The sequence below is a fragment of the Mauremys mutica genome, chromosome 8, assembly GCF_020497125.1.
Source record: "Mauremys mutica isolate MM-2020 ecotype Southern chromosome 8, ASM2049712v1, whole genome shotgun sequence".
In the NCBI taxonomy this organism is placed as follows: domain Eukaryota; kingdom Metazoa; phylum Chordata; order Testudines; family Geoemydidae; genus Mauremys; species Mauremys mutica.
The window spans coordinates 96,266,873-96,280,919 of record NC_059079.1 but is presented as its reverse complement, the minus strand read 5'-3'; the positions used below and the strand labels follow the sequence as shown (position 1 = coordinate 96,280,919).

Here is a 14,047-nt window from a genome sequence, read left to right as displayed (position 1 = left end):
GTGAATAGCTCAGCTCTGATGGAACTCTTACTCACTGACCTGGAAGATCATTTATCTTAGGTTTTAACCAGAATAATTATCTTAGGTTTTAACCAGAATAATTATCTTGACAGTATTGAAGTGCTGAATAGGGTAAGTGGGTTTAAAAATAAAAACAAAAGACTGTGTTCTTACTCCTCTTTGGTTTGATCACTTGTACTATATGTACTATAATATAAAATTATGAGCATACAACCTCTTAGTTTAGGTAGACTTTCACAAAAAGGAGGGACTGTGCTGGATTCTGAAACTGGACAGACTAGAGCATATTCTGATCTCTAATGGGGGTGTTCCATAACCTAGGGCCAAACGCAGATAACATCTAGCCTTCATTTTTTTAGCATGGGCAAACTTCTCTGGTGTCCCCGATGTGTGAGGTAGTCTTGGGGTGTGGGGGCTGTACATGATAAAATAATCTAGTTTCAGCCTATTAAGGACTTTAAACATTTGAACCAAAAAATTAATATCAACCAGCATAGAATGCAGAGCACTTGTCCAATGTGTTCCTTGTGGCTCGCCTCACTCATTTTGGACAACCCAAAGTTTTTGCCTGGCTGTGGTTGCTAAAGCCAAAGTAGTGAGAGTTCAAGCCTAGAGGTGACTTGGCATCAGGGAGGCAGCATGTACTGATCTAAAATAAGTTAGTTATTTAGACAGCTTTAATACACCTAGTCTCAGATCTTCAGAGCTGGATTAAATAACTTCTTTCAGTAAAGAGCACCCGCAGCCCAGTCAGCCCCTATCAGTAACCCAAGGATGGCCCACAGTCAGGTGACCAAACTGCTGTGGAAAGTTGGTTAAGAAATTGTAGTTTTGGTGGGAAAAAATATTTTTCACAATTTCTCATGATTTTTTTTCTGTTGTTCTTTCATCTCCCCTTTCTCTTCTTCCCTCTGACCCCCCATTTCCCATGGTGACTTGGAAAAAGGGAAAAAAAAGGGAAAGGAGTGAAGGAAGAAAGGAGAGAAGGGAGATGGGGACTGACAGAACAAATGGACAATTCAGAGAACAACAAAAATTTCCCAACAACAATTCATTTAGAAAAAAGAGCATGAGGGAGGGAGGGGGCAGAGGGAATGTTTAATGAAAAAGGTTGACATATTTCTGTATCTTGTATTGTTCTCTGAAGATCATCGGTGGGGGGGGAGAGAGAGAATGAGGTAGTTACGAGGGGAACTAGGGGGCTGAGGTAGATAGGGAAACTGATATAGGTATGCGGCAGATGGGGGTCTGAAGAGGGTATCCTGTGGAGGCTGATATGCGGGGATCTGAGATGGGTTACTGGGGTTTGATATGGGCACGGGAAAGATGGGGTTCTGAGGTGGGTATGGGTGGTTGATAGGGGCACAGGGGAGAGGGTCTGAGGTGGGTATTGTGAGGGGCTGACATAGGCATAGGGAAGATGCAGGGTGTGTGAGGTGGGTATAGTGGGGGGTTGATATGGGCATGAGGAAGATGCAGGGTGTGTGAGGTGGGTATAGTGGGGGGTCGGGCATGGCCATGAGGAAGATGTGGGGTGTGTGAGGTGGGTATAGTGGGGGGTCGGACATGGACATGAGGAAGATGTGGGGTGTGTGAGGTGGGTATGGGGGGGTTGATATCGGCATGAGGAAGATGCGGGGTGGGTGAGGTGGGTATGGGGGGGTTGATATCGGCATGAGGAAGATGCGGGGTGTGTGAGGTGGGTATGGGGGGGTTGATATGGGCATGAGGAAGATGTGGGGTGTGTGAGGTGGGTATGGGGGGGTTGATATCGGCATGAGGAAGATGCGGGGTGTGTGAGGTGGGTATAGTGGGGGGTTGATATGGGCATGAGGAAGATGCGGGGTGTGTGAGGTGGGTATGGGGGGGTTGATATGGGCATGAGGAAGATGCGGGGTGTGTGAGGTGGATATGGGGGGGTTGATATGGGCATGAGGAAGATGTGGGGTGTGTGAGGTGGGTATAGTGGGGGGTTGATATGGGCATGAGGAAGATGCGGGGTGGGTGAGGTGAGTATGGGGGGGTTGATATGGGCATGAGGAAGATGCGGGGTGTGTGAGGTGGATATGGGGGGGTTGATGTGGGCATGAGGAAGATGCGGGGTGTGTGAGGTGGATATGGGGGGGTTGATATGGGCATGAGGAAGATGCGAGGTGTGTGAGGTGGGTATGGGGGGTTGATATGGGCATGAGGAAGATGTGGGGTGTGTGAGGTGGGTATAGTGGGGGGTTGATATGGGCATGAGGAAGATGCGGGGTGTGTGAGGTGGGTATAGTGGGGGGATGGACATGAGGAAGATGTGGGGTGTGTGAGGTGGATATGGGGGGGTTGATATGGGCATGAGGAAGATGCAGGGTGTGTGAGGTGGGTATAGTGGGGGGTTGGGCATGGACATGAGGAAGATGTGGGGTACGGCAGCGTGAGGTGGGTAGAGGGAGGCTGAGTCGCTAGCGGGAAGGTGTCTGAGATCGATGTGGGAACCATTGGTGCCTGGCTAACTAGGCAGCGGGCCCGGGTGGCCGCTGTGGGGCGCATGGCCCGCACAGACCTGAGGGGAGGCCGCGCGCTCAGCTCGGGCACAAGCACCTCAGCCGGGCGCGCTCCCTTCTTGAACTGGGCGGGGCCGAGCTCGCTCGCGCTGGAGGGCGGGCAACTACCAGCGTGAGCGGCGCTGCGGCCTGTTGTGAGGTGACCTGGTGCGCGGGCCGCGTGGGGGTCTCTGCTGGGGGCGCCGTGGCCTGCCCGGGCTGGGGCTGTTTCCTGCGGGAATGGGGAGCTGTGGGAAAGGCAGGTGAAGGGGAGCGCTGGGCGGCCGCTCCCCTCCCTGGCCCAGGCGCTAACTGGGCGCCGGGCTGGGGTACGGTGTGTCTGGAAAGGTGCGTGGAGTCCGAGCCCCCGGTCACCGCCACAGCCGGAGCTGCCCCGAGCGCACCCCCTAGAACCAGCCCCCTTCCCGGAAATGCCCCGGGCCCATCCCCTAGAACCACCCCCTCCTGGAAATGTCCCGGGTCCACACACACCCCAGCCTGCCACCCCCCGGGAATGCCTCATGCCCACCCGCCGCCCCTCGAAATGCCCCGTGCCCAGCCCAACCTCCACCTCTCGAAATGCCCCGTGCCCAGCCCTAGACTCCACCATCTCTGGAAATGCCTCATGCCCAACCTGCCACCCCCCAGCCTGCCACCCCCAGAAATGCCCCATGCCCAACCCGCCACCCCCAGAAATGCCCCATGCCCAGCCTGCCACCCCCAGAAATGCCCCATGCCCACCCCGCAGCCTGCCACCCCCAGAAATGCCCCATGCCCAACCTGCCACCCCCAGAAATGCCCCATGCCCACCCTGCAGCCTGCCACCGCCAGAAATGCCCCATGCCCACCCCGCCACCCCCAGAAGTGCCCCATGCCCACCCCCCAACCTGCCACCCCCAGAAAAGCCCCATGCCCACCCCCAACCTGCCACCCCCAGAAATGCCCCATGCCCAACCTGCCACCCCCAGAAATGCCCCATGCCCACCCTGTAGCCTGCCACCCCCAGAAATGCCCCATGCCCACCCCGCCACCCCCAGAAGTGCCCCATGCCCACCCCCCAACCTGCCACCCCCAGAAATGCCGCATGCCCACCCCCCAACCCACCATCCTTGGAAAATGTCCAGTGCCCACCACTATGCTCCCTACACACCATCCTTAGAAGATGCCCCCTGCCCACCGCCACCTTAGTAACTTGGCATCCCTGGAAATTACCCACCCACTAACCTGCCATTCCTGGAAAATTCTCTGTGCCCACCCCTCCCCAACTCGCCATCAGTAGCAAATACCACATACCAACTTCTATCGTGATAATCTGCCATGTCTGGAAAATGCATTGTACTCCCACTTATCCTGATAACCTGTTCTCTCTAGAAAATGCCTAATGCCCCCTCTCATCCTGCTAATCTTCCATTTTGGCAAACTAGCCTGCACCCACTGCCAGTGTTCTAATCTGCTATGCCTGGAAAATTTCCACCCCCAGCATGGAAATGTGCCATTTTAGGGAAATTCCCCTAACTCAGTACTATTTTGGTGTCCTGCCATCTCCAGGAAATTCCCTGTGCCCACTCCCACCAGAGTAACGTACTAGAATGTTTGCAGGGGTCGGCAACCTTTCAGAAATGGTGTGTCCAGTCTTCATTTATTCACTCTAATTTAAGGTTTTGCATGCCAGTAATACATTTTAACCTTTTATAAGTCTATAATATATAACTAAACTATTGTATGTAAAGTAAATAAGGTTTCAAAATGTTTAAGAAGCTTCATTTTAAATTAAATTAAAATGCAGAGTCCCCCTCCTCCCCCCTCCCCGGACCGGTGGCCAGGACCTGGGCAGTGTGAGTACCACTGAAAATCAGCTCGTGTGCCACCTTCAGCACATGGGTTGCCTACCGTTTTGTGGATAGGGCACTGGACTGGGATTCAGGAAACCTGTGTCCTGTGTGTGACTCAACCATTGTCCTGTCCTGTACTGTACTGTGATCTTGGGCAAGTCACTTGACTTCTCTGTGCAGCAGTTTCACCTCATATTTGGTCTATCTTGACTAGATTGAGAACTGTTTGCAGCAAAAACTGTTTGCTATGTGTTTTTTCAGTGCCTATCACAATGAAGCCTTGATTTTATTTGGGGTTTCTAGGAGCTACTGTAGTATAGATGATAATCTCTGGAATTGAATAATAATAAATAATCTGTGGAATCAGGTGCAATGATCTGTTATTGCTGAGAAATGTCTTTTTTCTACTCCCCATCTGTTGCAGCAGTAAATTGCCTGTCATGGGAAATAACCTTTCATTCTCAAAAAATACCATGCTGCAGTGATCACTGACAGCGAATGATGCACAGGGCAAATTGCTCCATGCCTCACCTAATGAAATAACAGCCAAACAACTAAAACACACATCTTGGTTTCATCCAGCAATTTATTTCTCTGTGTTCATTATCAATAATTCCTTTACTCTCTCTCCATCTCTGGATTGTTGCCTTGGGGACATCCAGTCTTGAGTTTATTTTTCCTAAATTGTAAATAAATCATATTGACAAATATTGATAGGTAAGAAACCTCCTGCCCCTGAATACTATGCCTCACAATCTTGTAACAGCTCTATATGGGCTGATGACCCTATTTCAGTTCCACTGATTTCAATGAACTCCATGTGGCTGCCAGGGCCAACCTACATGATTGTAGGTCTAGGCTTGTAAATCTAGAAACGACAAAAATATCTCATAGCACTAGGACCTTATGTGAATTAAAATGTTGGGGGTGGGGAGGGAGATTACTGTAGAACAACATGAAAGCCAGTCCATATGTGCTTGAATTTTGATACTGTGTTTGTAGTGCAACACCAAATTTTGAAATTTTTCAAGAAAAAGTATTAATTTCTATAACTTTCTCTTACTGACACCTTTTGAACAAAAGGTCATTAAATTTGGTTATAGTTTTTACTGTAGTTAATTCAGGATATTTCTTTTACTAAACACTCAGGAAATGTTAGGCTAACCTTAGTTGTTTAGTTGTAATGGGGAATAAGTAAAAAGTGGTAAGTTTCTTACCATTCTATATTTTGATTGGCTTTTCGCTGTAAAAGAGAAAATATCTAAACCAAAAATAAGATTTTCATTACAAAATAATTTAAAGGAGTGTCTGTAACCCACGTGGACCTTCAACAATAATCAAAGAATCTTTGCTCTGCTTTCTTAAATTACACACAACATACTTTTTTTTTTTTGATAGTACAAGATTTTTTGGGAGAAATGGGATAATGTTTGGTACCTAAATCATCACTAAATGTAACTGTTTATTTTGTAGGATTTTGAAAATTAATTCTTAGAATTCAGAAAAGAAGAGAAAAATCCTGCAGAAATGTCTAAGATTGATAAGATGAGCATCCTTGGAGTGAGGAGTTTTGGGGTAGAGGACAAAGACAAACAAGTTATCACTTTCTTTAGTCCTTTAACCATTTTGGTGGGGCCCAATGGTGCAGGAAAAACGGTAAGACTTTTGTACAGTGAAAACAGGCTTCATGTCATTATAAATAATTACAAACTCATACAAACAAGGGTGATCGTTTACATGAATTTATAATTAATGAAAATATAAAACCTTAAACAGTTTGCATTTTGTGACACTTGCATAATTTGGGCTCCACTTTCAAGCTTGCATTCTGCAACGAGCTCTGCGTAGGCACAGGATTCTGCCTGCATGGTGCTCCTTGCAAGGTCAGACCTTTAGTTGTTTTACAAATATCTGTTCATGCAGTAGGTATTAGAGCCATAGATGTTAAGAGATGGGAAAGATCTGTTTAGTGTTTCTCAGTGACCAGTCTGTGGACTGGTGCCAGTCCCTGAGCTCTCCCTCACACAGTTTAGGAAGGCAGGAAGTCAGTCCCTAGTAGCTAAAAGGTTGAGAAACACTGCATTAGATCATCTAATCAATCTCCTTGCCAATGCAGAATTATGCCATATTGTACATATACTAGTGTTTTGTCCAATCTAATTTTTATCCACTATTGATTGGAATATCTCCATTTGAGGGACTATTCCACAAGCTAATTAGAGCTATTATCATGAAGCTTTTCCCAATACTCAGAAAGAACACTTATCTTAATTTCATCCCACTATGTCTCTCTCTTGGTTCTCAGGTATTTACAGACTGTTACTCTCTTCCCTCTTTAGTCCATCTTTTTACTTGCTCTAAATTGATATTACTGATACCTATTTATTTCCATTTCTGTAGACTATCATTGAATGCCTTAAGTATATTTCCACTGGAGATTTCCCTCCAGGCACCAAAGGACACTCATTTGTTCATGATCCAAAGGTAGGAGTCATGATGGCTAGCTTGTATGTCTAACTGGTAGTAGATATGACAAAATATTTAATGAACACTGGAGTGTGCCACGAAATGGGGGAGTCCATTAAGAGTTAATTATTTAAATCACCCATTTTAATGTAATACAAAAGCAAGGATTGAAGTTGGGAGGGAGAAATTACAAGAAATGACTTGTCAACCTTAAATTTCTTGGTTGTCTTTTTTCTCACAATCGAAACATTACAAACTCAATTGTTTTGCAGTTAAATATACCTTTTAATTTAACTTTATGAAAAATTAATTTACTTTTAATTTTACTTTATGTACAACATCTGAGATGCTAAATTGTTTAAATCTTTCAAAAAAAATGCCTAATTCATGTTAGCAACTGTAATTAGTTTCAGTGCGGGAATATCTGTTTCATTATTCTCTGGCTATATGTTTTATAAGTTTTAGTTGCCAGAAAATACTTATACAAGAATAAGTAACATGTGACCTGATCACTTTGTATATTGTCTTTTGGTACAAAAAGTCAGTCTGTCAAATAGCTGTTTGATATTTGATATTTTCATAGCCAGTATTGGTAAATTGATAATTTTAACTGAAATGTTTTGAACATGGACTATTCCTTCCCAGTTACCGATACACTAAATAACTAAGATTTTATGGGAATAAAATGTGGACATGTTGCATATGAGTTAACCTACAGTGTGGTTATCATTGATTTAGGACCGGATCCTACAATGATTTGCAAACTATGAGTAGTCCCATTGACAAAAATGAATGTTTGGTGTCAGACTTTGAGGAGGTTATTTTTCTGTTCTGTTTACTTGAGGGAAGGCCCTCTGTTGATAACTTTTTATCAGATGGGTGTGGGGGAGTGTTTGCATTTTAGGGTATAAGGATAGCCAAAGTGCGAGGTATTCATAAGAATCCTGGATAATAACCTCTAGGCCAAAAAAAGATTTTGGGTGAGATTCTGGCCCCATTGAAGTCAATGGCAAAACTCCTATTGATTTCAGTGGAGCCAAGATTTCACTTATGGTTTTGGAACATATGTTTGGATGACCACAAAAGTTTTCTTTGTTAAATAAGTTTTCATATTTTTTTTCTTGCCAAAGGTTGCTAATGAAACAGATGTCAGAGCTCAGATTCGACTGCAGTTTCGTGATGTTACTGGAGAGCTTATAGCTGTCCAGCGATCCATGGTTTGTACTCAGAAAGGCAAGAAAACAGAATTTAAAACTCTTGAAGGTATCATTACCAGAACAAAGTACGTTATAGGTTTTTATATCTTGCCTCTTAGTTTGAGTGTCCATTTGTTTTGTCTGTATCTTTTCATGTAAAAAGAGAGATAAGTGGATAATTTATTCATTCAAACCTCCACCTACTCTTTCAGATTAAATTAAGTCTAACAGAAAGTTACCTGTAGTACCACTGCATTGTCTGTTTGTTTTATATGTTACAAGAAATCCCTAGATTTAATGGGTAAAACTTTCAAAATGACCGGAGCCTCATTGGTTTTCTGTGGACATAGGCACCTAAGTCACTCTGTGATAATTTAGTTCTGAAGGTTGTGTTTATGCACTACATTCACTTTATGTCCTGTTGGCACTGAAAAAGTCAATTAAAGTAATTTGGTGGGGAAATAGTCCCATTGCAACTCATTCCAAGTATCTATCTGTTTATTTGACTCTCATCTGACATTTTTTTTAAAAGAGCATTTGTTTTGCACTGATTGCTATGATTTTTGCTCCCTCTGCTGGCTATGCAGTCATAGTTAGCAAATTGGTACTATATGCATGGCTAACATGACATTAAGTTACAGAAAGATGGCTTGAAATCAAAGGAGTGCGTTATCAAAATCCATTTAGTTGGAAATGAGGTATTCAGAGTTAAAAGTGGAAGAGGAGTGAGAGAAGAATGAGGGGCAAAAAACATTTACCATTGTAAAAATAATAATTTGTGACTTAGCATCAAAACAGGTTGAGTTAAAATGTTGGAATTATACAGAATATTATTTATTTTAGAAAAAAATCATGACTGTACCGCAACCAATAGTCATCTTATTGTTATGCATTTTCTTAATCTATGTACACAGGCATGGGGAAAAGGTCAGTCTCAGTTCCAAGTGTGCAGAAATTGACCGAGAGATGATCAGTGCCCTTGGTGTTTCCAAATCTGTGATTAACAATGTCATTTTCTGTCATCAAGAAGAATCCAACTGGCCCTTAAGTGAGGGAAGGGCCCTGAAACAAAAATTTGATGAGATCTTCTCAGCGACAAGGTTTATTTCTTTTCATAACTAATATAATTACAGTAAAGTACTCCTTCCATTTAATTATAGTTGTTTGAATGCTCACTAAGAATGTTCATTCATAAAGCTGTATGTGCCAATAGAATTTGAAATTTACACATGGTTTTCTTTTTGGAAGGTATATTAAAGCATTGGAAACTCTTCGTCAGGTACGTCAGAAGCAAAGCTTGCGGGTAAAAGAGTGTCAGACGGAACTGAAATATCTAAAACAGAATAAAGAAAAAGCACGTGAAATTCAAGATCATCTTAGTAATAGGGAAGCTCAACTGGCTGCTTCTAAGGAAAATGTAAAATCTATTGAGAATCAACTTGATCCTTTAAAGGTAATTTTGTTTGTATGATCATGTAATTCAAGATTTTATTGTAATACTGTACATATTCACTAGGAGAGGGAGAGTAAAGCTTGCTTGCTATGGGAATTTCCTGACTTTTGTGCGATTAAAATCTCTCCAGTTTAATGTAGTATTATCAGGGGGATTTTTTTCCCCATTTAACCATAAAATTCAGAGCAGAGTTTAAAGGCTGTTTTCATCATGACAAATAATGAAATTGTATGAGTAGAATTTATATTCAAAGATGTGGTGGAAATGAGCTTATCTTTACACCATCTTGGAACAATTTATTTTTTCTTATATTTAAATTAATTTACCTCCAGTTGGGGATTTTCAAGCCAAACCTTGAAAGCCACATGTATCTTTCCTCTCTTAAGCTGTCTGGTTTAATTAGAAAACTTTTGGGAAATTGCAATTTTCAGCATTTATACAACAGCTGATTTTGGAAGATTGATTATACAACCTGTTTAGTTTCACAGGGTGGTATATATTCAGATCTATTACCTTCCCCTCAAATACAGTATTAATAGTTCAATATACTGTCAGCAAAGGGGAGAAAAGCATCTATACAAAACCCTCTCCCTGTCTCTAAGTAAATAATACCTTGAGCCTGTATTTACCATGATGCCATGACACATTCCATAGCTACAACCAATATAGATAAATGATAGCAATTCTTGTCTCTGTAACTCTTCCATTAGTAGTACTGTGCATGTTTTTCTGGGCTAACCTAGTGCAGAAGTTTTTAACCATAGTATGCAGAGAACTGAGTGCTAGCTTTAAAATAAGTTAAAATACATTGTTTATATATTGTGTTGAATCTACATAGACAGTCAAGTCAAGTGTGTTTGTCTAAACACCTTAACCATCAGTAGCTGAGGGATGGTCATTATTTTCTTGCGCAAATCCATGAGGGAACCAAGTATCCCTTGCCGATGGTTGCAGCCAGTAAGTATGTGGCCTACATACTCTAACTGGCCACAGAAGCAAAGGATGGAGTTACAGAAGCCTTACTTATCGTTGTTAGTAGCACATCTGATCACTCCACATCTAAAGTGATTGAGCTTTATCCAAAGATGGTGTAGGAGGTCAAAACCAGATGGCTGGACTGTTGGATGTGTCATAAGGTAGTCATTGGCTATGTTTGAAGCTTGTTCTTACTCCCAGTATGCCACCTGGAAGTGATATGGAGGATCCTTAGGGGAATTGTCCAAGCAGGGTGCCAGGAGCTGAGATTGTGGCTCGGTGGATTAAACAAATCTTTAAACAGGAGTAGATATGGCATGTCTTGCACCTTAGGGAGCAGATTCTGCAAGGCTACTTGTTGCCTGATGTTAGGAGGACAATGTTGTCTTATGGTGCTTGTTATATGCATGGTGTCATTCAGCTGAGTGTCTTGTAGTCTGTTGTGAAGTGAGATGAGACACACCACAGGGAGCAATACTCTGTTACAGAATAGCACAAGGTAAGCCCAGGGTTTCTTAGTGCTTTACTTCTGGGGGAATTCTGTACCAAAAAATGTACAATTCTGCATATTTTATTTGTCAAAATAATGCAATATAATTACACCAGTTTCACTTATTTTGGTAATTTATTTAAACTACCATACAGAAAAAAATCACAGTAACTGTTCAGTATTTCCTACAAATACTTGGTAACCAATACTTTGCAATCCAGTTATAATCCTGAATTTTCATTTAAATTACATTACTTTTATTTTGGTTTTCTGTAAAGTAGAATGTCGCTTTAAATTGCTCACTTTCACACATGAAAGTCATACAGTTTTGCTAATAATTTTTTTTTTTAATGGATAAGTAAAATATCCTGAGCTGTAATCTTACTCCATTATGCCTCTCTGGCCAGTAGACCAGCCCTTAGTTGTTACATTTATGTTCTGCCTCAGGGACAGAACCTGCTTCACACAGCCCTATGCCTCCAAGCCCGGGACGCAGCAACAGTGAGCGAGAGAGACAGAGTGAGTCTCTCTCACTCGTTGGCATGCAGATGCACCCAGCCCCACCCCCTTAACGTCTCGCATGCACACCCAGCCTCTGTCCTTCCCCTCCACAGTGATCTGCTCTCTTCTGGTGGCTGCTCCCAGCAGACGCACCTGGGCTGCCACGGAAGGGGCGTGTGTTCCCCACAGATTTTTTTTACTTCCCCATTTTTCTGTGGGGGAGTCAAGAAATCAGCGGAAGTTATGAATTCTGCACCCCTCCAGGAGTAGTGTTTGTGCATTGGCTTCCCAGGTAGAACCAGCTAATTTTCTGATCAGTCTGTTGTCGTTATTTTCAGCAACGTTTTGATAAGGTGTTCCTTGAAAATTAATGTACAGCCTAGTGTAACAGCTAGATATACAGGCTTTGGGTCATGGTCCAGCCTTTGTCCATTCAGGAGGCTGTTGAGCAGTTTGTTGGCTTTTATGTGGTATAGACGGTAGCAGCTGGAAACTGTCTTTTTGGTACTAGGTTTAAATCTCCATCTTTTACAATAGTAGACCATCTCTTTCATGTCAACATTCAGCACTTCTAGGTGACTGGAAACCTGGTACTGTACTATCAGACAGATGTCATGGCATAGATAAAATGTTTGGCAGTGGTATTGGAAAGTCATTTGTGAAGAGATTGAAAAGTGTTGATGTTAGAATTGAGCCATAAGGTAAAACATTGTTTTGGGACTTCTAGGAGCATAATTTGAAATTAGCAACTTCTCAGCAACAGTTCAACAGCCATGACAACCCGCTTCGGTGGGACCAGTGACAGTTTGTATAATAGGCCTGTATACCAGATCATGTCATATGCAACAGTAAGGTCTAGGAATACTGCACTTGTCTTTGGCCTTCGGAGCAGGCAGTTCCCAGTGTGGGTGGTGAGTGCCAGCACTTGATCACAGGCACTGAAGTTTGGTCTGAAACCTGCATGATCTGCACTCAGGATATCATCAGTGGTGGGGGAAATTCTCTGAAGAATAAGCTTTCAAATAATTTGCTAATATTACTTTTCTATTTAAGTAATTACTGTAGTTGCTGCAGGGATGTTGTTTAATCAGGAAGGGGAGGTGATCCGCAAGATGGTGTCTTGATTAATATGTGGGCATGGTAAGAAAAGATTTGAGAACCCTTGTGTTAGTGTCTAAAATGCCTTATGAACTTGTAGGTGCTGGAAATGACCCATTTTTAAAATGCAATATATTTAAATAGAAAATTTGATTATAAGATCCATAAACTGTAGTGAAACTAATTTACTTAAGCATTCTTTCCTTTTCAGAGCCGTCTCACAGAAATTGAACAGAATCTTGCAAAAGTAGTGAGACTTGATAACGAGATTAAAGCTCTGGACAGCAGGAAAAGGCAGATGGAAAAAGATAATCAGGATTTGCAACAGAAGATGGAGAAGGTTTGCTTTTTTAAATTGTGTGTGTCACCATCCTTCATCCTAAAAAAATCAACAGCAATCATATATTACAGAATGAATAATACATTTACTATAGAATGAACCATACATTTAAAAAAAAACAAACCTGTGTACCCATAGCCAGAACAGTGTATTTTTTGTTCTGTTGGTTTTATTTTCCAAGCTTTTTTTGGCCACAATTGTTGTAAAATTGAATGCAGAAAGGTGTGAATGTTTTCAGTGTACTCAATGGAGTATTCTTCAGTAAATACATAATTAATTTTTTTACGCCCCCCCCCCCCCCACTAGTAAAGTCTCAATCCAGGAAAACGCTTAAATATATGAACAGTCCCATTCAGTTCAGTGGGACTACTCACATTCTTAAGTGTTTTTCTGGATCAGGGGCAAAGTTTATAAAAACTCAGTAAAATAAAATGCAAAGAAACTATGAGAGATGGTGGCTGTGGTTTTAAAATATACAGTTTGCTAGGAGTATTAAGCGGTTAAGTGTGGCTGACCTTCCTAATCCGTACTGTTTTTATTATCAGTCACCAGCATTGGTTGATGTCTTCAAGCATGCAAGATGCAATAGGTTGTTGTATAATGTAGTTAGGTAGTAATACTTACATGCAGAATAATATTTATGAATATATCATTTCTGAGCAATTTACAATGGCACTACAAAGTGAATTTTCAGTATTCTGTGGCTGTCACAGTGAAGAGCAACCAGACAGCCACGAGTATTAAGGAGTGGCCACCATCAACAAAATGGCCCCTAAAATAAATGATTTAAATATCACAAATTGCTGGTAGGATACAATGTCACAAAGCTGTATTTCTTTTTGATTTAGTAGGGAGATGGGGATTAAAACTGTTGTTATTACCTTTCCCTCCAAGATCTATGGAGTAGAATGTACTGCTCAGTGTGGTGAACAATGGAGTCAGCGATTTTATAGAGTAGTAATGACTTTTCATGACTATATGTAAATGGCATTAACTGGCAGTGGACAGCAGAGCAACCCAAACTTGACTTACAAGTACAAGGACATCTCTTCTCATTAACATCACAAATCTTCTTGTTTTCTCTCCCCTTTAGAATAGCCAGTTAAAAAGTTAGTGGTTTTCATTATGTTTGTGCTAAATATATGAA

The 14,047-nt window shown here is 42.2% G+C and overlaps 1 protein-coding gene across 2 annotated transcripts in view; it reads left to right on the top strand.

Annotated features, from left to right (window-relative positions):
- The first annotated feature begins 2,648 nt into the window (after positions 1-2,648).
- Positions 2,649-14,047, top strand: part of RAD50 (RAD50 double strand break repair protein) — a 45,466-nt gene continuing 34,067 nt past the window's right edge. The window contains exons 1-7 of one of the 2 annotated variants that reach the window (XM_045027651.1): positions 2,649-2,709; positions 5,855-6,037; positions 6,782-6,865; positions 7,978-8,129; positions 8,958-9,143; positions 9,292-9,496; positions 12,772-12,900. In XM_045027651.1, coding sequence (XP_044883586.1) covers positions 5,909-6,037; positions 6,782-6,865; positions 7,978-8,129; positions 8,958-9,143; positions 9,292-9,496; positions 12,772-12,900 — 885 coding nt within the window. In that variant the 5' untranslated portion in view covers positions 2,649-2,709; positions 5,855-5,908. Of the gene's footprint in view, positions 2,710-2,771; positions 2,898-5,854; positions 6,038-6,781; positions 6,866-7,977; positions 8,130-8,957; positions 9,144-9,291; positions 9,497-12,771; positions 12,901-14,047 lie in introns of those variants that run through there. The other variant, XM_045027652.1, reaches the window with a different exon arrangement.